The 27,228-nt window shown below is 39.2% G+C and overlaps 1 protein-coding gene across 3 annotated transcripts in view; it reads right to left on the bottom strand.

Moving 5' to 3' along the window:
* The window catches only part of LOC122975307 (NACHT, LRR and PYD domains-containing protein 12-like), a 28,234-nt gene extending 3,106 nt beyond the window's left edge, over positions 1-25,128 (bottom strand). The window contains exons 1-8 of one of the 3 annotated variants that reach the window (XM_044343679.1): positions 25,093-25,128; positions 22,438-22,596; positions 21,742-21,846; positions 19,791-20,026; positions 17,863-19,657; positions 16,340-16,516; positions 15,451-15,624; positions 14,298-14,420 (exon numbers count right to left, since the gene is read on the bottom strand). In XM_044343679.1, the coding sequence (XP_044199614.1) occupies positions 14,411-14,420; positions 15,451-15,624; positions 16,340-16,516; positions 17,863-19,657; positions 19,791-20,026; positions 21,742-21,846; positions 22,438-22,565 (2,625 nt within the window). In that variant the 5' untranslated portion in view covers positions 22,566-22,596; positions 25,093-25,128 and the 3' untranslated portion in view covers positions 14,298-14,410. The remainder of the gene's footprint in view (positions 1-14,297; positions 14,421-15,450; positions 15,625-16,339; positions 16,517-17,862; positions 19,658-19,790; positions 20,027-21,741; positions 21,847-22,437; positions 22,597-25,092) is intronic. The other 2 variants (XM_044343678.1, XM_044343677.1) reach the window with 2 other exon arrangements.
* Between the last annotated feature and the right edge of the window lie 2,100 nt (positions 25,129-27,228).

The following is a 27,228-nucleotide window of genomic DNA, read 5'->3' on the forward strand; positions in this document are numbered from 1 at the left end:
TTATTGTAAGTCATCAGTATATGGTTGTGTGTGGCTATAAACAGAGATAAACATTTTGCTTGTCACCATTTCAAGTTGCTCTGAGCTTTCTAGAATCACATACAGCTTAAAGTGCGAGCGGTGAATTTAATATTAAATATTAAATGTACGTATGAATATTAGGATGTTTGACTTAGATGCCTTAACTAGACAGCAAAAAAATGTGCTTTATATTTTCTTTTTTTCATGGCATTTAATAATTTAAGTAAGTAAAGTTTATTTGTAAAGGTCCGTTCTAGGTCAGATGTCACAAAGTGCTTCACAATAAAAAAATGAAGACAAAAAGCAAATAGAGACACAATAAAAGAATAGTAAATAGAATAGAAACAGATAAATAGAACACTACTACTCAAAGGTAAGTCTAAACAGGTCTTGAGCTGCTTTTTAAAGGTTTCCACAGATCTTAAATCCAATGGGGGACAGTTTCAAAGTGCAGTCAAAGGCTCAGTCTCCTTTAGTTTGGAGTCTGGAGCGAAGAGCAACCAACCAACCCTGATCAGAAGTATTATATTTAAGTACAATTTCGAGGTACTTGTACTTTGATTTAGTATTTCCATTTAATGCTACTTTATACTTCCACTCCACTACATTTCAGAGGGAAATATTGTACTTTCTACTCCACTACATTTATTTGACAGCTTTAGTTACTTTTCAGATTAAGATTTGAGACAATGGATAATATAACAAGCTTTCAAAATACAACACATTGTTATTGAAACCAGTGGTTTCCAACCTTTTTGGCTTTTGACGTCTTACAAAAAGCACTGTTACTCCCCGTTTAATGGTTAACGTTTTTTCTCAAACAGAGAATAGCGCACTGGCAATATGTCTGAATGGTAGTGGTATTATAGCCTAACCTGTCCACTTACTATATAGAGTAGTTTACATGTCAGTAACAGAAATATGTGCAATCCATAGGTGAAATCAGACATTGGCTTCTTTATTGATGGAGTATCTATCCTGAGCAATGATATCTGGCTTTATTTTATAGGAATTGTCAGTAGAATTTCCTCTTCAGGTTCGATGTGGATGCAAAAGCATGCATTCCAACCTCAGTTCATTTGAAATTTTAATAATAAATGCCAAGTGCAGTGTGGTAGGTCACAGACTGTGTGGACATATCCATGCGCACCTGCCACCTGCTATTTTGGTTCATGTATGTGCAGCAGCGCAACGTGCAAAAGGGCTGAGTGAATATAGATCAACTGGTGTCACATCACTACTCTCATAGCTCTGAAACACTTGTGCCATCATAGCTCAACAAACGGAAAGCTTTTCTTCAGGAAATGTCTGGATGGTTCAGAGAGTCACAACATGAACACACATCACCACAAATCTCCATCAAAGACAGATGGAGTGGTTACTATAATAATGAAGAAATAGAAATAAAAAATAAAAAATAAAAAATTGATTTGGCGGAGCCGTTAATATGATTATAGCCTATTGGACCAATGCTGTGCTTCAGCAATAATTATAGCCTAATGTATCTCACCTGGTACATGGTCACATAGTTTAGTAATTAATGTTACACCATTGTAATGTGTCTCAGGGATCAAACAGGAGATGCTACTTTAGTTATAAAGTAATTTATAAAAGAAGTTATAAAAGAAGCTGATGAGCTGCTAACCCAACCTCTCAGGATATCAGAATATCGAGTTATAACCAATCAGTCTGATGTGTATAGAGGTGTGTGTGGTTACACTGTAGCAGCCTGGTGTCATCAGGTGATTTAATGAAAGTAAACGCAGTGAATGGCCATGTGTAACGGCGCTGCGCTCTGGCGCGGCCCTTCTCAGAGGCTGCAGACTTATCAACATATCAGTCCTGCTGATTTCAGATGCTGCAGGGATATAATGAACTGAAGGAGAAGCTTCTCAGAGGCCGACAATAATGGTCTGACTTTTACAATGTTCCTGAGTTGAAAAAAGCAGGATTGAACCAATTTATTGACATGGTGTTCAAATTTCAATTTGGGTCAAATATAACGCCGAGATTCCTGGTGTTGGTTTTGACATAGGGGGCAAGTGGACCAATATGCTATATGATGCCTTTAGCAGTATTTTCAGGGCCAATAATGAGAAGCTCAGTTTTGTCAGAATTTAGTTGAAGAGAGGTGACAGACATCCAGTCCTTTATCGCAACTAAACAGCTGTGGAGAGTGTTTAGGTTGCTAAAATCATCTGGTTTTACTGAAAAATATAGCTGTCATCTGCATAGCAATGATAAGATATACAACCAAAGTGACTGATTATCTGGAAGCATATACAAAGAGAAAAAAATAGGACCAAGGATTGACCCCTGAGGCACCCCATATAGCAGCGGAGTGGATGAGAACACATAGTTACCCATGGAGACAGAAAAACTTCTATTTGACAAATATGACATAAACCATTCTAGAGCTTTCCCTGAGATACCAACACATGTATTTAGTCGATTAATGAGGATGGAGTGATCAATGGTGTCAAAGGCAGCACTCAAGTCAAGTAAGACCACGATGGAGAGTTCCCCCTTATCAGCCTGCATAAGGATGTCATTCATGACTTATAACAGAGAAGTTTCAGTACTGTGATTTTGATGAAAACCAGATTGAAATTTATCAAGGACATTATTCCCTTCAACAACTCGAAGAAGCTGCTCAGCCAGTATTTTGGAAATGAAAGGTAATTTTGAGATGGGTCTGAAATTGTTCAAAACAGCTGGATCAAGGCTGGGTTTGTTTTTGAAGGGGCTGTCTTAAACTGATCAGGGACATAACCAGAGGTGAGGGACATGTTTATAATAGTGAGTACAGCAGGGCCAGTGACAGGAAGGACCTCTGAAAAGAATTTGGGGGGTAAGATATCAAGATTGCAGGAAGACAGGCACAGATGAGAAATTGTCTCTATAAGGTTTTGCATGGTAATAGGGGCAAAATGGGTTAGTAAATTTGAAACACTATTAGGTGGATCAAAAGCAGTGGATGGGAGCACAATGTTGGATCTAATTCTATTGATCTTGTTGACAAAAAGATCAATAAAATTGAGGTAGCTTCAGTTGAGGTGGCACAGATAGTAGCGGGAGTGTGTTGTACAAGCTGATTGATTGTGCTAAACAGAGCTTGCGGATTGTGTTTATTAGCAGTAATTAAGTCTGATAAATAAGCTGTTCTTGCATCCTTGATTTTTTGATTGAGCAAAGTTAAAAGTTCTTTCATGTATTGAAAGTGAACATTGAGTTTTGTCTTTTTCCATCTGTGCTCAGCCCTCCTGCATTCCTGCTTACAGCTACGGATAGCATCATTTATCCATGGTGATGATTTGGTAGCTGCTACTGACCTGGTTGTAATAGGTGTGATGGCATCTAATGCAAAGGAACACAGGTTATTGAAATTAATGACCAAATCATTCATATTAGAGGGTTGAATATGGCCATTATATAAATCAGAAAAAATAGATGAGAAATTTGAAGCAGACTGGTTATGAAAAATGCGGGAACATACTGTTCGCTTCTGACTTGGAACAGTTGCCTGGATGTAGGAGTCAAATAGAATACATTTATGATTGGAGACTAGATTAATCAATGAAAGGGAGTTCATAGTCAGGCTGAGAGTAATCTTATCTTATCGTAGAGCAATAAATGATGCTGTGCAACATCCAGCCCCAACTGTACCAAATGGTGCAACATTACTATCACAGGTTCCATCAGGTTCATGCTGTCATTGATTTAGAGAATCCATATTTTAGCATTCCTGTCCATCCTGACTCACAGTTCTGGTTTGCTTTTACTTTCAATGGTAAACAGTATATCTAGACACGAATGTCACAGGGATTTGCTTCCAGCCACACCTTATTTGCCATGGCTGTAGTTGAAGACCACAAGTGTACAACCACTGTGTGGGAGTACACTTACGTTGATGACCTCCTTGTCTGTTCACCCACACAGAAAGATTGTCAAGTTGATATAGTATAATTACTTTGTTTTATGGCAGAAAATGGTCATAAAGTTTCAAAAGAGAAGTTGAAGCTTGTCTCCCAGTCAGTACGGTATCTTGGTCATATAATCACACTGGAGGGGCGCAAATTAGGTCCGGACCGTATCCAAGCAATATTGGTTCCAAAGCCAAAAACAAAAAAGCAAATGATGTAATTTTTGGGTTTAGCAGGCTATTGCTGTCCATGGATTAGAGACTTTGCGGAGATCTCCCAACCCCCATATGATATCACCCATGGGGGTAAACATTTGGCCATGACTGACTCTTTGACTTGGACGACTGAGGCAGACAAAGCTTTTACTGACTTAAAACAAGCATTGCCCAGCTCTCCTTGTTTAGGACTTCCAGATCCGACCAACCCATTTAATCTTTTTGTATCTGAACGGGAGGGTTTTATGTCAGCAGTACTCACTCAATCTCATGGTGACAAACAGAAACCAATAGGGTACTACTCCAAACGTCTTTCTACAACAGAGAGAGCTATGGTAGCATGTCTAAGAGCTGTAGCAGCTACGACTGAAGCAGTTTTAAGCACAGCTGATATTGTTGCTATGTATCCTTTAACTGTTCATGTCCCGCATGCTGTTCATTCCCTTATCTTAAAAGCAAAGACTGCTCATTTAACACCTGCACAACTACTACATTGGCAAAATGTTTTACTAACCATGTCACAAATCACCCTGAAGTATTGTAATGTTCTTAACCCGTCTACAGTGCTCCCAACAGCTGAAGATGGAGAACCACATTCCTGTGTGGAAGTTGTGGAAATGATGTCAAAACCAGGCCCTGTATGACACACCCCTTTTTAACCCTGATCTTGTGTTTTTTGTAGATGGGAGTGCCATACGGAATCCAGACAATGGGTCTCCTTGTGCCATATGTACCGAACACAATGTAGTGGAAAGTGCCAAACTGCCTAATAATTTGTCTGCCCAAGCAGCTGAACTGTTTGCACTAACACATGCTTTCATTTTAGGAACAGGACAGAATATCACAGTTTACACTGATTCTCAATATGCATTTAATGTCTGTCTTAACTTTCATGCTTTGTGGAAAAACCGAGGTTTCCTCACATCTACAGGCAAACCTATAGCACACAAACTGCTTATCACTAACCTTTTATCTGCCTTACTTTTACCTATTTCTGTTGCGGTATGCAAACGTCAAGCTCATACAGGTTCGACTGATCCAGTGTCACAGGGTAATGCAACTGCTGACGTAGCAGCTAAAACAGCTTCACTCTCACCTGTCTCCCCCATTCTGCAAATGCCTGTTTCTGTTCAACATGATGTTTTTCCAGCTCCCCATCAGCTCCTGTTGCAAACAGGAGCTGATGATAAGGAAAGAGCACTATAGAGAAAGAATAGGTGTACTCAACTTCAAACTGGGGTCTGGGTAAATCCAAAGGGACTCTCAGCACTCCCAAAATCCATTTTCCCCTTTTCTTTCAAAATTGATGCATGGGTCGGACCATGTACCAAAAGGGGGTATAGTGGATATTGTAAACAGATTGTGGTATACACCAGGATTTTCAATGTTTCCTGAAAAATTTTGTAAAAAAATATGTGATTTCTGCCACCAACAATGTTGGTAGAGGTATCCAAATGCCATTGTCAACCCATCCAAAACCTGAAGGCCCTTTTGAACATTTAATGATGGACTTTATTGAACTCACCCCATGTAGGGGTTTAAATACTGTCTTGTAATTGTAGACATGTTTTCGAAATGGATTGAATGCTTTCCATGTAGGCATGCAAGTGCTACATCAGTAGCAAAAGCTTTGTTGAGGGAGGTAATTCCATTTGGGCCTCCTATCCAAATTGACTAGTGATAATGGCACCCATTTTGTAAATAATGAAATTCAAAGCCTTTCAGGGAGCCTTCAGATCAATCTAAAAACTCACTGTGCTTATCATGTACCTGGTAGGGGTGCAGTTGAAAGAGCTATTCAGAACCTAAAAACAAAACTAGCAATACTGATGGCTGAAACTCTGATGAGCATGGATGATGACATGATAAGTTACTGTTGTGCCCTTAATAACACCTTAAAAGTTATCTTTCCTAAGGTGAAAGCTGCCCTTCCTGAACCAACAGCAGTACAGCTCCACAGCATCCAGCCTGGAGATTGGGTGGTGGTGAAAGATCTCAGAAGGAAACACTGGCACCAGACCTGGTGGGCAGGACCATACCAGGTGTTGCTGACAACTCCAACCGCTATCCGGATAGCTGAGAGCTGAGAGGGACACGTGGATCCATGAATCCCAGTGCAAAGCTTTCCCCAATGATGGACTTCCCAACAAAACAGTGGCTTAACAGGATGGTGGCTGCTGTTTCCATCATTGGATTAATCTCCACTGTTGTTGGAGTCATATCCTGGTCATCATATACAGGAAGAGATGCCACAGCTGTTCTTTCACCAAGGAATGATAACATAAGATCATTGATGGAGTATGAAGATCCGGGGAAGAGGCGCATGTTACCAACGCAGTATCAGGAGACTCCAGAAGAAAATGACGACATAAGTGCCACACAAGAATGTTTGATTGGGAAGAAAAGACAATTATTTGAAATCCATTCAGGGAAAATGATTTAAATGATGACAAATTATGAGTTTTCTTTGAGTTTTTTTTGCATTGTCTTAATAATGAATCCTTTTTTTTTTACATTGTGATGTCATTAATGTTATTGCGTAAATATTAGTTTGACACTATGTGTCAAAAGGGGGGAATGTAAGGGATTTATTGTGTCAAAGTATGTGCCTTAACTTTTGTAGACTGCCAAAGGACATCTGCCTGTTGAAGCTTGTTGATACTTGGTAGGAGAATTTACTGTGTCCAATTTGGTAGGAGGTCATCAAGAGTTTAGCAGTGGTCATTAGTTAGGCTATGTGCTTTATTATTTTACAACGTTGTTACTTTATCACTTTATTACTTTATTACCCTCTCTCTGTCAAATTCCTACTAGGACATACTGTATTTAAGCTGAGACTGTTTGGTTGTTCAGCAGAACGGCTGTGTGCCCTTCTCCATGCTGGCATGTAAGAGTAAAGAGAGAAAGATTCATTACTCTGTGTTTTCAATTCTTCAGAGAACTTCAAGTCTTAAGAAATTCTCTTACACTACATTGACCATCATTTGCCACAAATTCATATTGGAGCTAGGTATCTTAACTCTGTAACTAATTACTATTTCACTCTGTGTACTATGTTTATCTTGGTTGAGTTTTATCCAACATCTTGTCACAACAGTGATTTCCAACTACTGTTACAGTCTCTACCAAAGATGGTACAGGAAGTGCAGAGTGGGCAGCACAGCCAATGGAAATGCTGGATTAGAGCAGCAGCAGCCTCCCCCTGGTCCTGGTGCCCAGCACTCTAGGTACATTGTGAATTTGGAGATGCAATGGTACAAGTCGATCGATTTTAATGAAAAATGATTACCCCCCCCCCCCCCAAAATAGGCCAAGCGATGGCCCCTGGTGGTGATGATGATGGTTTTACTGTTGATGTAATTCCACCTGCTCAACACTAGATGTAAGTGTTGTGCAGAAAGAAAATCCTTTTATTTACAGATTCAGTGTTCAAAATGTTCCAGGTAACTTTAAAGGATGGGTTGACAATTTTTCAAGTGTGTCTTAAAACAACAGTTAGGTGTCCATATGAACAGTGAAAGAGTTTTTCCTCACTGTAATCATTCGTCCTGTTCATACTGGCTATTCAAATATCCCCTTCAAATGTTCTTTCAATGTAAGTGATGGTGGCCAAAATCCACAGTGTGTCCACACACTCATTTAGTGTAAAAATGCATTTAAAAGTTGATGTGAAGGTTATATGAGGCTTCAGCAGTCTGAGTTTGTCATATCAAGTGGATATCTGCCACATTTACAGTCTTTTTAGCATCAAATTCCCTCTTTGTGTTTCCTCAGACAGTGTTTCCCTGTTGAGCTGCGGTGGAAGTATAGTAACAAAAAGAGGGACTTTGGCATTAAAAAGACTGTAACATTGAAAGATATCTACGTGATTTGACTCATTTGGATGCTGAAGCTTCATATTAGCTTCAGATACACTTTTAAATACATTTTTGCACAGAAGGAGGACTGTGGATATTGTCCCCCATCACTTACATTGTAAGTTATGAAGGGATCTTCTAATGGTCAGTATGAACAGGAGGAATGATTACAGCTAGAAAAACATGTTTCAGTGTTCATTTGGGCTCCTGACTGTTGTTCCGTGTGTCTTTGAATAGTTTGTAGTCATCCTTAGGGAGATTCCATGGGCCTTGAAGAGGATCCTTTGGTCCTTCAGTAGGTTCCTTGAGTCCTTGAGAAGGATGGAATAATCCTTGAGGTCATTGGCCTCCTATTATCAAGCAATAACTGACCTATATTGGGTTTAGGTATCAAGGTAATTAAACCTTGGCACATAGTTTAAAGAAGTTTACAAACTTCCATAGCCTCCCTAAAAACATATGATAAGAATTCAGAAAAATGATCTTGAAATACCTTATAAAATTCACCTATAAGGCCATCGTTACCAGGAGATTTATTATCTTTGAAATTACTAATTTTCCTTTTTTTTCTTTGAGGGACAAATCTTGACCACAGGCTTCTTTTTGAGTTTGGTCAATACTTTTTTAATAGCAGGAAAAAAAACCCAAAACTAATATTAATTTACAAACGAAGACCACAAGGAAGTACGTCATCACTACTCTACTGAACACACAGCTAGGACCCCGAGCTGATCTGGCGGACCGACTTGATCTGGTACCTACACAGAAGTTCAAATGTTTTATCGCATGCTCGCGAGTCAGTTTGTCCAAACCAAAGCTGGTACCTGCAGACATGCCAAGTGGCATCACCAGCAGCCTCTGGTACTGGAAAAAACAACAAAACTACTCTAACAAAACACTGATATTCAGAGCAATATAGTGTAAACACATTAACACAGAGAAAAAGACAAAAAAACAAGCAAAAGAGTTAGAAAATTCAAACTCACACACTCCAAATGCTCTCAGCCACCATGCTCACTCCCAGCATGCACTCATATAAAGAGAGAGAGAGAGAGAGAGAGAGAGAGAGAGAGCGAGAGAGAGAGAGAGAGAGAGAGAGAGAGAGAGAGAGAGAACTGGGACGTTTCCCATTACTGTTAAACATACAAAAATGGGCAATAACATTTTGGACACATCTAAATTCAAGTCCAAAAGACAACACCTCCATTCAAAGCGCTAAAAACCCAAGAGCCGAACCCTGAAAACAGCCTACTCAGTCAGCTGATAGTGAAGCTAACCAATCAGGTTCACATCAGCACTGATTCAAAACAACACAACAGAATAAAGCTAATATAAATCAGTCAAAAGATCTATATTTAGAACATTGAAGAAATGAAACAAAAACCCAAAATAGACTAAATTATTATTTGACTCTAAACAGAGAATGTAAATTGGCTGAGTATCTCCACTCTGTCAGAACTACGCAGCAGAGATGGATCCTGACCAAATACAGACTCAGTGACCACCAACTGGCAGTAGGAACAGGAAGATACAGGCAGACATGGCTGCCCAGAGAGGAGCATGTATGTGGTCATTGCTCGACAGGGGAGGTAGAGACAGAGATGCACTTCCTCCTCCACTGTGAGGTTTGAAAATGATCAATGGCAGCCTACCTTAACAAGGGTATTAAAATGATTATAAATTCAGATCCAGAATTGTTGGAATTCCCTAACAAAGATGTTCAAAAAGCTGTAGACTTTAAACAATACCATACTGGTAATGACCACATAGTTGTTTATTCGATTAATGCATTCCATCTTATTTCACTGGATAATAATTAACTATTCAGTTCATACAGATTTCAAGTATCCAAATATTGATGATGACTATTATATATAGTGTTTACACAATTAGAGTCTATTACAGAGGAGTAATAGACCTGTGTATTTTAAAATGTCTGTATTTCATTTATTTATTCCTCCTTGTTGTGTGTGTATCGATTGCTGTTTTCTTGTATTGTTACTTGGTGGCGCTGTCAAATAAAGGCAGTGTTTAATTGGTGCACTTCCAATTAATGAATTCCAATTGCTAAGCTAGCATAACTAACATCTTTTAGTCAGTTCACAGCAGGTCAGCCAAACATGCAAACGTGTTTCATCTACAGAAAAACATACAATTCGACATATATGAAAATCAAGTTTATCAGTTCAAGTGGAAATGGAAATCTATAAATAGACCAAATTACACAGACAATTCTTTCCTGGAAACTTTGAAGAAATTAATACGAAATTATAAGAATAATGAACCTTTACAAAAAGCATAACCAAAAACTCAGATGGCGTCCTGGTGGTCCAGTGGTTAGGAAAAAAATCTAACAGATCCACAGATATCCAAAACAAGTAACACAGATTCAATAAAATATGGTTCATTTATACACAAATACAGAAATCTGTTGTTTCCACAGATGTTTACTAGAATTAGGTCTTTGTTTACCACTACCATTATCCCACCACCTTACCTTCAGAGGTGTATAAAACTTCTCAAAACCAATGTTACAGAATGTAACATACAGCAAGAAAATAAACCAGTAAGACAGACAAGATTATAATTAAGATGTACAGCATATAAAACAAAAATAATTGGTAGATCAGTGGATAAGAATGAGTTTGAAGAAGTGATTTAATGGAAGATAATGACTTATCAGACTGAGCTCCTCAAACAGGTTGATCCAGAGCCCTGAAAGCAAAGACCAGGACCCATATTTATTTGTGCTGATAATCAACAGTAATTCATTTCCCATCACTCAGTGTGAAGTTATAGAAAAACAAGTTGCATTCATGCAATTCGTGGCTTTATTTATTTAATGATTCATTAGTTTTAAACTGCTGATGGCAGAGATATATTCAAAAGACCTGTAAGGACACATAAGTCAACAGGAGGTTTAGCTTGAGATGAGTTGGACAGTGGAGAAGATACATTTCATGTTTTTAATGATGTTGTGCCCACAGTCCATTTGCATCATTATCCCTGTGTGCAGTGATGTACGGTACACGCAAGATGCTGCACTAATGTAGAAAAAAAGATGTAAAGGATGTGATTGGATAGGGCTGGATCACACAGCTGAATCACATGACCATCACATCACATCATATGCAAGTTTAAATTATTTAGTTATTGTTAAAGCCACACAATTGGCTTACCAGTGTTTACGTTCAGCCTAATACAAATGACTTGTTAAATATCATTATGAGATGTAAACTATTCATTTTGACATCATATTTTTGCATATCATCATCATCATCATTATCATCAACCTTTATTTAAACAAAGAGGGCTATTGAGAGCAAGCTCTCTTTTATAAGAGCACATGAAAGATAAAGTAAACATCAGCAATATATCATATAGAAACAATATAACAAATCAATAGAAAAAATAAAAGTACATATAAAAACAATAAAAGCTCACATAAAGACAGTATTAACAGATTATACAACAAACAGGTCAAAAACATCAACATAAGGGACAACATCAAGTCAAATACACCTGCATTCACACTGCTCTATGTCAGTCAGAAGAGATTTAAATTGATTCAAATGGATTAGCTTGTCTAATCTTACAAGCTTCTGCAGATTGTTCCACTTGTGTGGAGCATAGTACTTAAAAGCCAGTTGCACAATCTCAGTACTAACATGATGATTTTCAAAGACTAAATAGTCTTGGGACCTAGTGCAGTGTAACAATGATCTATAGTTAAAAAGACATATTAAAGCATATAAAGGCTAGATACCTGTACCTTTAACATTTACACACAGAGCAACTATGAAATGTAGTCTGGAGCCATGAAGAGCCTTTAAAAGTAATCAATAAAACCTTTCAAATCAATCCTAAAACAAACAGGTAACCAGTGAAGTGATGATAGAAATGGAGTAATATGATCTCTTTTCCTGGTTTTAGTTAAAAGGACTAACAGGACTGGATGAGTTGCTGACATGATCATCAAAACTTAGACTGGAATCAAAAAATACAAAGTTTTTCACCACAGGCTTGATGTTGTTATCAACAGAACCAAGATATGATTTGACCTGCATGCAGGTTTTCTGGACCAATAATAAATTCTTTTAGAATTTAACTGAATAAAATTTGTGGACATCCAATCTGTCACATCTTTCACATCTGGGCCCACATTTATCAAGCGTCTCAGAGCAGGAAATCACTCCTAACTGGCCAAAAATTATAAGAGTGACACATCTCTGGTCCTACTTTTAGGAGAAAAAGTGTTTTATCTTTCTCTCTGAACTTGGTAAATGATTCCTATCTCTACCAATATTTAGGAACTGCAAGAGATGGAGTTAAGGCAGAGATATTCCCTGAGAGGAGAGATGTTTTGGGAACGCTTGATAACAGTGAGTTTTTGGCAAAAACAGAATAATTTGTGAGACTGACTTTGTGTGTGATGTAGAGGAGAACACATGATGTTTCTACAGAACATAATTTAAATGAATACAGACTTTCCTCACAATGTTACACTTTATCGTAACTTCATATTTTATAGGGTTATTTTTTATTCAGGCTACTTCAAGTAACAGCAGAGCTACAGCCTGATATTTGAGAGAGGAGGATGCACCTTAACAATATATTCATGTAGAGAACAGAAGTTAATTTTGGGGTGCAGTTGAAAGAGGAATTTGACAGTGGAAGAGAAGATGTTCTTCATGGAGAGGGTTTGCAACATGTGTCTGTGCAAGAAGCAGCACTATTACAGGCTGTTAAACCATGTGGCTGAACCAAGATAATTAAGTTATATTAACTGTTATCTCAGTTAACATATAAGCTACATTTATTTCTCATGCTTCCTTACAGTTTGTAAATATCATCTTATAAGGAATTTTGGCATCATAGTTTTGTACATAACCTTGGTAAGTTACCTTCCTGGTTACCTGCCTATACACAAAATATACCAAATTACCACTGTTTAATATTTCCAGGTGAGACTGTGAGAAAACTACAACATGTCATCAATATATTTACTTTGCTGGTTTGAATGTGGTAAAACAGTGACGTCTCACTTTCTCCGAGGAATAATCCTTCTCCTGCTGAAAGTCAGAGTAAATTCTCTTCTGCTTCATGAATAAGTTTTAGTCCTCGTTAACTCTCAGTGCGATTCTGAGACGCTTGATAAATATGGGCCTAGGGTCGGAGTCTGACTTATAACAACTGTTTTTTTTACAAACAATTCATGTATAACAAATTTGTAAAGCGCTGACTTCAACAAAATCCAGAGATAATAGTTTATAGTCAGTTAAAGGTTCTATATGTAGAATTGTGAAGCAATTTACATGTATTAATCATTTTTATTGCCAAAATAAAAAATGAGACCCTCCCCGAGTTTCTCGGTTGTCTGTATCAGCTTGTGGACTGATTTCTGTTCTGCCAAAGTCCAACAAAAGTGACGTTTTTTGCACTCCCAAGTGCCTTGCCTCTCTCCTGCTAACATAAACAAATGACCAGCATAACAAGACAACAAGAACGGTGATATCTGACAAGAAACACACTGCAGATATTAGCTCTGAAGCTAATGAAACAGCTAGCTGCCTCCGTGTACCATTACACAGTTCAAAAGAAAACACCCCTGCAATGACAAGTTGCCCACTCCTGAGCGCACACAGCTAAAACAACATTATTTCCTCAACAAAGGAGCAGAAAACAAGCTCCAGAGCAACAGCAGACCATAGGTTACCCATTTTGTTTTTCCTGTTGGTAGTTCAAAGCACACATTTCACAACAAAACCGCAGCGTGTTGATCTCTGGTCCACAATGCGATGCTCCCAGGTCCTCAGCTCGCTGCTGCCCGGTGACAACTCATTGCAGCCCGACCATGGCTCTTTGCTGCCCAGTGACAGCTCTTTGCTGCCCAGTGACAGCTCGTTGCTCCCTGGTCCTTGGCCAGTGGTTAGTAAACATGGTTGGTAAAAAAAGGTTGGCTGTTTGCATGCGGGTTGGGACAGGTTTGGGTGGTTGATTAATGAATATTGTGAGTTGGGCAGTGCGGATTGGCTCTCACCGGCACAGCACAACAGGAACCTCTGTGTGTGTGTGTGTGTTTGAACGGGCAAGCACATGTACATACAGCCGGAGGGGGGCTTTGCTGAAACGCAATGTTACAGATCTTTTATGTAATAGTAACCTGCAATAGTCTTGCGCCGTGAGCATGTGTGCAAGCACCATGACAGCTCATTTAACGGCCACAGGTGTCACTAATGAGAAGGAATTTCTGATTTCTACATACAGAACCTTTAAGAGACTTAAATGAAGATGACAAAATCCAGCTCCAGACTCTGGTCCAGATAGATCATCAGGATACAGCTGTCCTCTCTCAACACACACTCCTGGATGTTCAATCACACTCTGACAGAGATCACCACCATCTGAGAAGAAGAGAAGAAACAACAGAGGTCATAAATCAGTGTTTTAGTGTGACTCACTTAATCTGCAGTGATTCAGCACATCCAGTATAAAGAGCAGCAGGGACTTCCATCCTGTTCAGACCAGAAGTGGAACAGCTGTGCAGCGTAGCCAGCTTCTGTTCAGCTCTCATGTTAACGTGTTGGAGTGAACACACTGAGATCCAATCTCACAGACCTGCAGAGACTTTTGGTATCAAGTCTGTTTACTCTGCAGATTTCACTGAAGTACACAGAAGTAACTGAACTGCTGAGAGGCATTAAAACATCATTACTGCAGAGACATTCACTCATCAGTTTACTGATAGATTTACTGTTGACACATGTGAACTGTTATAAAGGTTTAAAAGCTACAGAGTTTATGTGGGTTTGAAGGTCTTTCTTGTTGTTAAATCATCACATGACAATCAGTCAGAGCTCTCAGCTAAACACCTGCTGTGATTCCTGGACTTCAGCAGAGGTTCTGGTCTGAATAAAGACTACATGGTTACTAAACATAATGACGGTTCTGTGAAATCAGAGCCAGTGATTTGCAGGCTGCTGTCAGACTGATTTTAGAGCTCTGACAAAGATGAACTGATCAATTCTTTAGTGTTGAAATGAGAGAACAAACACTTTCAGATCAGAATTGATAGTATGACAGTTTGATGATGAGGACCACTGTCTCTATACATCTTGTAAGGCTGTCAGCTGTAATCCAGCTTTATTTCTTGCAGACATGGACACAACAACAATAGCCATCTTCACATCAACTCAAACACATGACCACAGCAAGCTTCTGGCTGATCTGATTGGCTGACCGTTCTCTCTCACTCTGTCTTTCTGTCCAATCCTGAAGCCTGTCACCATTCTCTTCTCACAGTGTCACTGAGGAAAGCAGCCACTGAGAAGGTTGGAGGTTCACCAGGAAATACTAGATCTTTGCTTTGATACTGACTGTGTTTAATACAATACTGCTGAAACCAGCACAGACTGACTTCAACTCTCTACTGACCTCAGAGTCTCCAGTCTACAGTGTGGACTCTCTAGAAAATCACATAGCAGCTTCACGTCTGAATCCTGAAGCTCGTTTTCACTCAGCACCAGCTCTCTCAGATGGGAGGGGTTGGACTTCAGGGCTGAGGCCAGAGAAGCACAGCTGATCTCTGACAAACTGCAGCCAGTCAACCTGAATAATGAATAAATGATGTAGAATCCATTTATAATCCAAGCAGATGTGTTTGGGTTTTAAATGTGTAGTTCGACATTACTATGTCCTCATCAATAGGCTTCTTTGTGAGTGACTTTGTGAACATTCGGACACATATTCATGTCAACACTGATTCATAAAACGCTGCTGAACTGTAGTTGGACGATCAATATGAAATGAGACATCTTAGACTAAAAATTAAATATTACATGACCGCCTTCTTCTTGTATTTAGTAGTTTTGTAGGTATATGTAATTAAAACATGTTATTGGTGGCAGTAATCATTCAAGTAGTCCCTGCCTAACACAGCTACACTGTCAAAAATTAGTTCATAAGTTCAGCTGAAGCTAATATGAGGCTTTGGCAGCCTGGTAGACACCCACTTGAATCGTCTAACTCAAAGTTACAAATTCCCTCTTTGAGTTATGATCCCTCCACTGCAGCTCAGTAAGGAAACACTGAAGAAACAAAAAGATACTTAATATGTGTAACTCAGACTAATGAAGCCTCATTTTTACACAGAACAAGACAGTAGATTTAAAATTCCTGAAAAAATTAAATTCTACAGATCTGTGCTCAGGCAAATCCTGAAAATGTATGAACCAAATATCTGAAACTTCAGTGAAGGATTTGAATGGAATACATAGCAAAAAAACCCAAAACAAAACACCAAAGCTACAGCCAGTGAACTGACCTCAGAGTCTCCAGTCTACAGTTTGGACTCTCCAGAGCAGCTGACAGCAGCTTCACTCCTGAATCATGCAGGAAGTAGTTTTCACTCAAGTCCAGCTCTCTCAGATGGGAGGGGTTGGACTTCAGAGCTGAGGCCACAACTTCACAGTGAGTCTCAGTGAGCCAACAGTGAGAAAGTCTGTCATGACACATATATTAAAACATATGTTATCATGAGAGAGGACACTATATTTACTGCATGCATTTGATGATGAAACAGTTTGACTTTTCTTCTTCACATCAGTGGTTCAGCTAATCATTTGATTCCTTGAATGGAAAGTGACAGTTGAGAGGTAACAGAAAACAAGAGGAGAGAGAGAGAGACAGGGAATGACATGTAACAAAGGTCAACCACCTGAATCAAACCACTGACATTGTGATTATATGACATGTATCTTAACCAGTAGGCTACCAGAGCACTCCTAGTTCAGCTAATTGTATTTCACTGTGGTTGAATAAAAAAATTATTCTCATCACTCTCTCATACCTGCAGACTTTTAACTTTTGACCTTTAATGAGTATAAGATCTCTTTAAACAGTCTGAATTCTACCATTCTGCCTTTATATATTCATCAGACCTTTATGCATGTCCTGCTACTACTCTTCTCTACATCAACAAGACAGACAACACATGAGAGTTTCTTTCTGTGACCAACAGACCATGTAACACAACTTCCCTCTTTAAAATAAAAAGTTGAATTCATGAGAAATTAGGCACCATTGCTCAGTTCAACACACTTAGGGGTTTTATCTCGTATGACCAGTAGTTTATGGAGGCTAATGTTGGTTAATGTTAGTAAACTTTAGATATTGTTGTATAACTGATGTTACTGAATCAGTTTACTGATTTGCTGATCCCCCATGCTCACTATGAAATGTCTCAAAAACCATTAAGAAAAAAATGATGAAAGCAATTCTCTCTGACTTCAGGAATCACCTTTAGAAAATGATACAGATCTTATTTTAAACTTTTAATCATAGTGGTAAAAAACAGTGTCCATCTGATTATATATTATTTGCAGAACCTACTCATGTGATAATAACTTGACTGCATTCACTGATAACTGTAAAATACTGATATATGTTGTGATAAAATGCTGCTGTAATAAAACCTCAGCCACAACCTCTAAAGTCCTTCATTTGTTTTACCAGGTTTGAATGACACCTCCATCACCCAAAGGGAGATAAATTGAAGAAAACATGTAAAATCTAAGAATTACTAGAAATAAATAGAATTACTATGTTCAATAACTTAACAGCTATAAACACAACCAACTGAAAAATCAACACTATTTGCAGTCATGACATTTGAAAAAGCTCAAGAACAAAGACATTATATATATATATATATATATATATATATGTATATATATATAATTTTAACAATAATAAGAATTTTATATTATTTATATTTGAATTTTATATTATTTATATTTGAAGAACTAAACTACTAATCTACACTATGCTAATCACATCTGGACTTACTGAGCCTTTCTGCAGTTCCTCACAGCTGGGATCAGTCTCCATCGTCCCTCAAGTGATGTGTTGTACTTCTCCAGGTCCAACTCATCCAGAACCTCCTCTGACATCTGCAGCATGTAGGCCAGAGCTGAGCAGTGGATATCAGAGAGTCTCCTCTCTGACCTGTTCTCTGACTTCAGGAACTCTTGGATCTCCTGATGTACTGAGAGGTCATTCATCTCTATCAGACAGTGGAAGATGTTGATGCTTCTGTCAGGAGAGATGTCATGAGTGTTCTTCTTCTTCAGGTTGTTGATGGCTCTCTGGATGATTTCTGGACTGTTCTCTGTCCGACCCAGCAGGCCTCCCAAGAAACTCTGGTTGGACTCCAGAGAGAGGCCATGAAGGAAGCGAACAAACAGGTCTAGGTGGCCATTTTTACTTTCAAGAGATTTCTCCATGGCTCCCATCAGGAAGTCATCCAGGGATGAGATACTGTAGTCTTTTCCCAAGAAGCCCTTCAGTACCTCAGTGTTGCTGTTGGTGTAACAGTGGTACATGTAGACTGCAGCCAGAAACTCCTGCACGCTCAGATGAACAAAGCAGTAGACTGTTTTCTGAAAGATCACACTCTCTCTTTTGAAGATCTCTGTACAAAATCCTGATAACACAGAGGCCTCTGTGACATCAAGACCACACTGCTCCAGGTCTTCTTTGTAGAACATGATGTTTCCTTTCTCTAGATGTTCAAATGCCAGCCTCCCCAGCTTCAGAAGAACTTCCCTCTCGGCCTCAGTCAATTCCTGTGGACTTGTCTCATGTCGTTCATCATACTTGTGCTTTTTCCTCTTTGTCTGAACCAGCAGGAGGTGTGAGTACAGGTCAGTCAGAGTCTTGGGCAGCTCTCCTCCCTGGTCTGTAGTCAACATGTGCTCCAGAACTCTAGCAGTGATCCAGCAGAAGACTGGGATGTGACACATGATGTGGAGGCTCCTGGATTTCTTGATGTGCGAGATGATTCTGCTGGACAGCTCTTCATCACTGAATCTCCTCCTGAAGTACTCCTCCTTCTGGGTATCAGCGAAGCCTCGTACTTCTGTTACCCTGTCAACACATGTAGGAGGGATCTGATGGGTTGCTGCAGGTCGTGAAGTTATCCAGATGAGAGCCAAGGGAAGCAGATTCCCTTCAATGAGGTTTGTCAACAGCACATTGACTGATGACTTTTGTGTGACATCAGACACGACGTCATTATTCTTGAAGTCCAGTGAAAGTCTGCTTTCATCCAGGCCATCCAAAATGAACAAAACTTTACAGTCATCAAGCTTCTCTGCTGTGACCTTCTGTAAAGTTGGATGGAAAACATGGATCAGCATGAGAAGACTGTACTGCTCATCTTTAATCAAGTTCAGCTCCTTGAACGAAAGCAGAATCACCAGATTGACATCTTGGTTTTCCAAACCCTCTGCCCAGTCCAGAATGAACTTCTGCACTGAGAAGGTTTTTCCAACGCCAGCAACGCCGCTTGCCAGAACGACTCTGATGATGTGTTCTTGTTGGTCAGGTAAGACTTTAAAGATGTTGTGGCACTCGATTGGAGTGTCATGGAGGGTCTTCATCTTGGAAGCTGTCTCAAGTTGCATCACTTCATGTTGGGTATTAACCTCTTCACTCTGTCCCTCTGTGATGTAGAGCTCAGTGTAGATTCTGTTGAGGAGGGTTTCACTTCCTGCTTTATCAGTTCCTTCAGTCACACATTCACATCTCCTCCTCAGACTGATCTTATGTTCATCTAAAACCTCCTGCAGACCACTTTCTGCTGAAAGAGAAGACAAAAGGTATAATTAAAAAGAAATATGTCTCAGTGCATTAGTTTTCAGTGCGATAGAGGAGGTAGATTCCTGTCCTATTTTCAGAGATGATGACATCAGCAGACAGATCTTCAGTCTTACTTTGTACAGTGCTGGTCTGACAGTCTGTCTGCAGTCCAGGTCTTGTTTTGGATCTTTCTGCACACTGTGGACAGGAAGAGTCTCCTGATGAAGCAGACTGGTCCCAGTATGAGGTGATGCACTGTCTGGAGCACCAGTGTCCACAGCTGGTAGAGCCTGGATCCCTCAGGACGTCCTGACACAAAGAACAACAGGACGGCTGCTTCTCCACAGAAACACTCCTCTTTTTCCTCTCTCTGTGGACATGAACACATTCTTTATGACACAACATTAGTGGTGGCCAACTGACAGGTCACAAGTTGCATGCATCTCTTTCCCTACATAAACAGGCCAGACTGTAAGCATTTGGACAGTTACACATTGGTGTTCTTCAGGCTCTAAACTTCAGCACAGTCAGTTTCAAATAAAATAATATATAGTATTATTGCAAGGGTTCAAAAGTAATCAGACAGACACAACAAAGCACCAGCAAAGGAAGAAAAGAAGAAGGCTGCAACCTAGTAAATATGGATGTAAACAATGCAGGATTTAAAATACTAGGTTCGAAAATTGGCTTTGCAAATGTTTCATGAGGAGGGAAATGGATTCATTTATATTTACATACATTTGTTAGACCACAAGGATACACACAATGCGTTTGGTAAGTAAGTCAATGTACACATGACTTGTTTGTTAACGAGAAAACTCCACGGGCCCCTGTTGTGAAGAGTGGAGCAGGTGGACCCAAACGCAGCAGACTACAGGCAACAGGAACTTGAATAATAACTCCTTATTCAAGGTTCATGCAGGCAAAGCAAAGCTGGCAGAACAGAGCAAAACAGAACAAAGGATCCAACAAGAATGAACTGAAACACAGGACTAAAATACTAACTGAACTAGTGAGGGGATAAGATGCAGGTGGGGAGATTGGGCGGTGAAACTCAACTATAACCTGCAAACTCTCTTATTTACAATTTCATGATAATGCAGCTCTTAAACATGGCACACACAGGCTGTAAATGCTAATTATTCAAATCTACAGAAACAAATGTTAAACTCCTTAGTCACATTTCACAAATTCAATTTTATGTACAAGGGCCTTCTCCCACTCAGTCCAGTTTCACAAACAGGGAAAAAGTCTAAGGGCATCTGGTGGATAATAGCAAATAAGGAACATAGAGCGAGACTGTGACAGAAACATAACAGCCCCTTCAAGCGACTATGACTCATTAAAAGTCGGGAAAAATAAGCAGGAGGCAACTTGTGAAAAATAACAGACTGCTGCTCTTTTGTCCTGTGTTATGGTGCTGAACAGTACCATAACACAGGACAAAAACATGGTAAATATCTTCATAATGCATCTTTTTATTTGTGTTTCTCTCTCACACTGTTTCTGCTATAATCTCTCTCCCTGAGTCTGATACAACAGTTTTACAGATTTTACTTTTCCCAAATGTTAAATGTCAGACTCAGTTTCCTCTGCTGCAGTGTCAGTCTGCAGTGATAAATCAGCTGCAGCAGGCTGTTTGTATACATTTCCATTACCTTCTCCCATATTTTGTGCCTTTGAACAGGAACACATTAAGACACACTCTGTATTGCATGAGACCAAACACTCAATTTTCTTCCATTTTACCTGCAAAAAACCCGAGTGCAGCCCTTTAGTAAATAAAGACAGACAATTTGACTTTTTAATCAACCGTTAGTAAATATCACCCTGGGTTACCTACTACTACTTTAGATTTTTTGACTGGAAAATCAAAAATTAATTGACTGGAAAATCAAATACCAATACCATCACTGCCCCTGTCTCTGGTTAACATGTACATGAAGATCTGTTCTAGATAACAGCTGAATAGAAGGTAGTTAATTATTTCTTTCCGCTGTGTTTCCTTCATATCTACACAACAACCTTAACAAAACCGTCTCACTGAATCATCTTCAGGTCAGTTTACAGTGGAAACAGTCTTACTTTGTGTCTGAGGGTCCACGTTCATTACTGAAGTGTGGAGGATAATCTTTGGACCAGTCACTCTTCACAGACAGACAGCTGGATACTGGAGACTCTGCTCTCTGTCTGTGGAAATAACAATTGTTTTACACATATCATTAGCTCTTGTAAAGAGCAGATGTAACATAAAACATGGCACAGGGTCATGATTTAATAATTACAACAAATGGTTATGTTCATATCTCCTTCTGCATGTTCTAAACATTTTATCTACAGCTGCAAATTGGATATATTTGTGTTCACATCTACATGTTTGAGAACACAAAGTCTGACATGTGGGCTGTGAAAATGCCAGATGACAAAATGATTTTTATGTAACAGTTTATTTACTCTCAGTTAAACTAAAGGCACTGCTGCCTGAGGCTTGGCTGTCAGATTAACTTGTGCATGTCTAGAAAGCAAACAAAACAATCTGTCCTCTGCAATTTAACATATATTAAATATTGATTGAAGCAACTAATAAACATCTCAGAACAGCTATCAGGCACAAAATTAAGGCTATAAACTAAGAAATAACACAGTCAAAGCTGAAACAACAAAAAGATCAGTGACTGACACAAAAAATAGAATTATAAAAGAATAGTATTGTAAGTTATCAAATGACATTTAAAAACTGAATCATCTTCAGGTCAGTTTACAGTAGTAACAGTCTCTTACTTTTTGTCTGAGGGTTGAGGTTCATTACTGAAGTTTGGAGGTTCATGTTTAGATCGGTCAGTCTTCATAGACACACAGCTGGATATTAGAGACTCTGCTCCGTCCTCTGTTTCCTCCAAATCATTCATCTTCTGGAGTCTGAGAGGTAAACCAGTAACACTGGAGACACACACACACATACACAGTATAAGAAACCTGTCACATCCTGCCTGGACTTTCTTTGTTTCTTGGACTTTTGTGTTCTTTTGGGTTTCCTGTAGCTTAGAGTATTGTGTTTTTTGGTTTCCAGAGGGCTATTGCACAAAAGCAGAATTCAGAAATCCAGGATAATTGAAAAAGTGAGGCTTGACCTAGTCTAATCAGTGCATCCAGGCTTAATCCATTGCACATTTGCCAAGCCAGGATGCGGAGGTGCGACTATGTTAAGCCAGGTGTAAGTAATTCGGATAAGTGCGCGCTCATGGCTTTCTTAAACAGACCACAGGGTCGATCACAGATTTACTGATGCAGAAATGGAGAAGACGCGTGCCTCATACTTCTCCCCAAGTGACTAACAGCTTGTAATGGAAACTTATGAGGAGGTGAAACATATTATAAGTAAAAAGGCAATACGGCCGCTGTAATTAAACAGAGAGAAAAAGCCTGGTAGACAATAGTGGACCGACTGAATGCATAAGTAGTCCAATAATATACACTTATTAACCATTACTCCACTGAAACCATTCGTATTTATGATTAAAGGAGTTGTCATTTTCACAAATTAACAGTTGTACACCTTGCCTTAAAAGTGATCAGTGGAAGTTAATGTTACTCAGGAAATGTACCATGAAGACTAATTACACACCACAATGCAAGAATATGTACTACAACCATATGTGTAAAGGAAATCCACATTATGCACAATTCCTGCTGTGCTAATTGAGAGGTGTTTTACAGAATTCACAAACTGTCAAGTGTCTATACACCAAATACCTAGAGAGACAAATAGAGCTGGCAGATGTGAAGATAAAAGTCCACAAGAAAAAACTGCAGGATATGGACCTTGACATGGAAATCAAACCAAAGACACTGAGGAAACTGGACCTGGAAATCCTGAAACTAGAAAGGGAGGTGATTTCAATGCATACTGTAAGCATGACTGTAACACAGTGTATTAATCATTGTTGTTCTCTCTCCCAAGCTCCAAGCTGACAAGTGATGACTGCAAAATAAAAAGGTCAAAACACATTTAGGTGTCCTCCCAGTTTCATGAATGCACAGTACACTATATAGTTATTGGTCCAGTGAAGTGAGACTATAATTTGGGAAGATTATACAATTATGAAACATAACAACAAACTGTGTGCTAGCAATTCCAAATAAAATATATGTACACAGGGAAGAGTGACATACACTATCCTTTAGTCCTATTATTACTATCCTATTAGTAAGGGATAGGCCTCATCAGCATTTCTAATCATCTCAAGATGTGCAATAATATATGTATTCATCAAACCTCTGGCAGCAATATGAACAGTAGGCCTAACAGTGATAATGACTATCACATGAATAATTATAAAAATGATAATGGTTACAATTAAAATAACAGTGGACCTTCTTAACTGAGTGGCAATGTATCTGTGGTATTTTAAAGCAAGCTAATAAAAATGAAGCAAAATATATACAGAAGAACATGGAATAACTGTAGAAACACATTTATTTCCGATTGGAGTGACAGCTGACTAGTCAGATAGCACCAGGATTAATCAAGCTTGGCGGTTAGCCTGGTCTGGAGCAGGCTAGCTGCACAGAATAAATCTCCATGGTAACTTATGTGCCTCTGCTTTCGTGCAACCGAGTCACGGCTAAATTCAGCCAGGATAAAAAAGAAAAATCCTGGCTTAATCCCCTATCTAGGTTTTGTGCAACATCCCCCTGGTCTCCCTGTGTTTCCTCCTCCTGTGTTTGTGTGTTCCTCCTCTCACCTGCCCTGCATTACCCTCATTAGCCCTGCCCTGCTCTGTGTCTTCCCCACACTTGCCCTGTATCAGTCTCATCAGCCCTGCCCTGCTCCCTGTGTTTCCCTCAGCCAATCACCCCCAGCCTACCCTTGTGTCTAGTCACCTGTTCCCCATTCCCTGATTAGTTTAGTCTATATTTAAGGTCTGGTTTTGAGTTGAGTTTTTGTTGGATCATTTGTTTTGTTCGGCTAGTTCTGTTCGGATCTGTTTGCCTTGTTCTGTTCTTGACCAATTCAAGATTAAAGGAGATTTTCGTCTACTCTGCTTTCCGGCCTCTGCATTTGAGTCCATTCCTGCTACCTCAACCTGACAAAACCCAGTTCTACCTCTCAAGTTAGTATCTTCTTGTTAGTTTACATTACTTTAACTACAACCATGTGTGTTTTCTAGCCATCACAAAGATAAACTTTGAGCCTAGTTTAAGTCCAACACACAGACTTCAGATAAACATCTGAATCGTTCTTAACTGTGACTTCTCTTGACCGAACCACATGTTACTGTGAGGATGCAGAAACGTTTGAAGACGTCAACACTGTGACTTCATATTTTTCTGACAGTTTAATCAACTAAACAATTAATCCGAAAAATAATCAGTACATTGATCAATAATGACGGTAATTGTTATTTGCAACTCTAATATTAATACTCACTTCACCTCAGACTTGCTGTTTTCCTCCTTCTGCTCTGCGGACTTTAAAATGGAGTCTGAATACTTTCACTTTCAGTGCTCCTCCCTGTACATTCTTGCCCCCTTCTTTACCAGAAGTCACGTGTGTGTGTGTGTGTGTGTGTGAGAGCATGAGTGTGTGTGTGTACCAGGTATTCCTCATGTTGTGGGAACATAAATCTGTTTACACAGTCACATGTGGGGACTCGCTACTCGCTTCCCTTTTGGGGACAAAAAGCAAGTCCACATGACATAAATCAACAGAGGAGCGGGGAGTGGTGGTGGTGGTGGTGGTGGTGGTGGTAGTCTTCTGTAGCTCCAGCCCCGAATGTTTTTTGAAAAGCTGAATCTTGTAGGGTTTTTAATAACTTGAACATTGTGTAATTTCCTCTGTCTCTCTGGCTGCACCAGCAAATCAACTGAGCAAAAGTTCTATTGCTGGGGCAATATCACCATCCGTAGTCTGCCCTAATGTTGTCATGGGGCATTAAGTGTGTTGTATTTCATTCAGTCGTGTCACCTCTGTGAGCAAGCTTGCTAGCTAACTAACTAGCCTAATGATGAGCCACAGGGTAAAATGAGTGAGCGAGTGAAGAGGAAAGGACAGGAGAAAATCTGTGGAGCAGTGGAGTAAGCAGAACAAGAGCGGGGGAGATAACAGGAGTGAGAAAGGAGTGAAAAGCAGAAGTTAAGAGAAGGAGAGGAGGAGGAGTGGAGAACTGGTGAGAAGAGGACAGAAGTGGAAGTGGAAGTCTGGATTTGAGGAGTGAGGAGGAGAGAAGAAAGGAAGGAGTGAAAGAGAAAGTTGCTTGCTCATGGGGAAATTGTTGGGTCTCTGTATATTAAAGAGTATGGCCTCAACCTGCTCTATGTGAAAAGTGCCCTGAGATGATTTGGCGCTATATAAATAAAAACTGATTGATTTGATTGAAAGTGAGGAAAAGAATGAAGGAAATGAGATGGGAAAACTTGTGGAGAAAGCTGGTGAAGAAGAAGAAGAGTGACATGAGACGAAAATGAAAAGAGACAAACAGAGGAGTAAAGGAGAGCAGATGTAAGGGGGTGATCTAGGATTTTTCTAAATCAGGGGACATAAAGGGGCCAGATTTTACACAGAGGGGCCAAGTATATGTCCAACATCCATGCACAATTCCTTATTCAGTTCACCAGTCATTCCTTGTTTGCTGTTGGCTCTATAGCTTTGAGCAAAGACACACCATCACTGAATATATTTAGCAAATTGTGCCTTTTTAAAGCACATTGTGTACTTCAAAAAGCTTAGAAAATAAAAATACTTGATTTTATATAATATCGTTTTGAACTAAGGTGGACAGAAAACAAAATACATTAGACACTTTTTAAAAAAATACGCAATACATAAAATAAAACAAATAGGTGATGTAAAGTAGAACAGTATAAACAGACAGTTTAGAGCAGAAAAACCTACAATGAGCACAGACAAGAATTTCAGTGTCAGTGTCTGTAACTCTATTGGTACTGCTTATACATACACATACACAAGGGCTGCAAATTATTTTCATTGTCGATTAATCTGTTGATTATTTTCTCAGTTAATTAATTAGTTGTTTGGTTTATAAAATGTCAGAAAATTGTGATTTTTTTCCCCAAAGCCCTAGGTGATGTCCTTAAATGTCTTGTTTACTCAAATAGATTAATCAATCATCAAAATAGTTGGCAATTAATTTTATAGTTGAAAATTATTCGATTCATCGACTAATCATTGCACATCTAATATACACATCCTCTACCTGAAGCAAAATCCAGACACAATGTACATTTTGCTCATCTCAAAATCGAACAATTATGTATTTTTTTGTTACTGAAGCTGAAACACCTCACAAATTCATTCATATCCAATGACTTTGCCCGTCTGGACTCAATGCTCAAGACCCAAAAGTGACTCAAATGGTCATCTCCCGTTGTTGTTCATAAGTAGTTTTTAATAAGGCTTAAGACTGAAAAGCTTTGCTCACATGAAGCACTGCTTACAGGTATTACAATGGCAATCTAGCCTAGCTTGAAAATCTCAGGAAATGCCTGCTTGCTTCTAGAAATACTACAAACTCAAGAGGAGTAGTGAAACTCTGCGTTCTGCTTTTTTAT

Source organism: Thunnus albacares, chromosome 23, assembly GCF_914725855.1.
Source record: "Thunnus albacares chromosome 23, fThuAlb1.1, whole genome shotgun sequence".
Taxonomy (NCBI): domain Eukaryota; kingdom Metazoa; phylum Chordata; class Actinopteri; order Scombriformes; family Scombridae; genus Thunnus; species Thunnus albacares.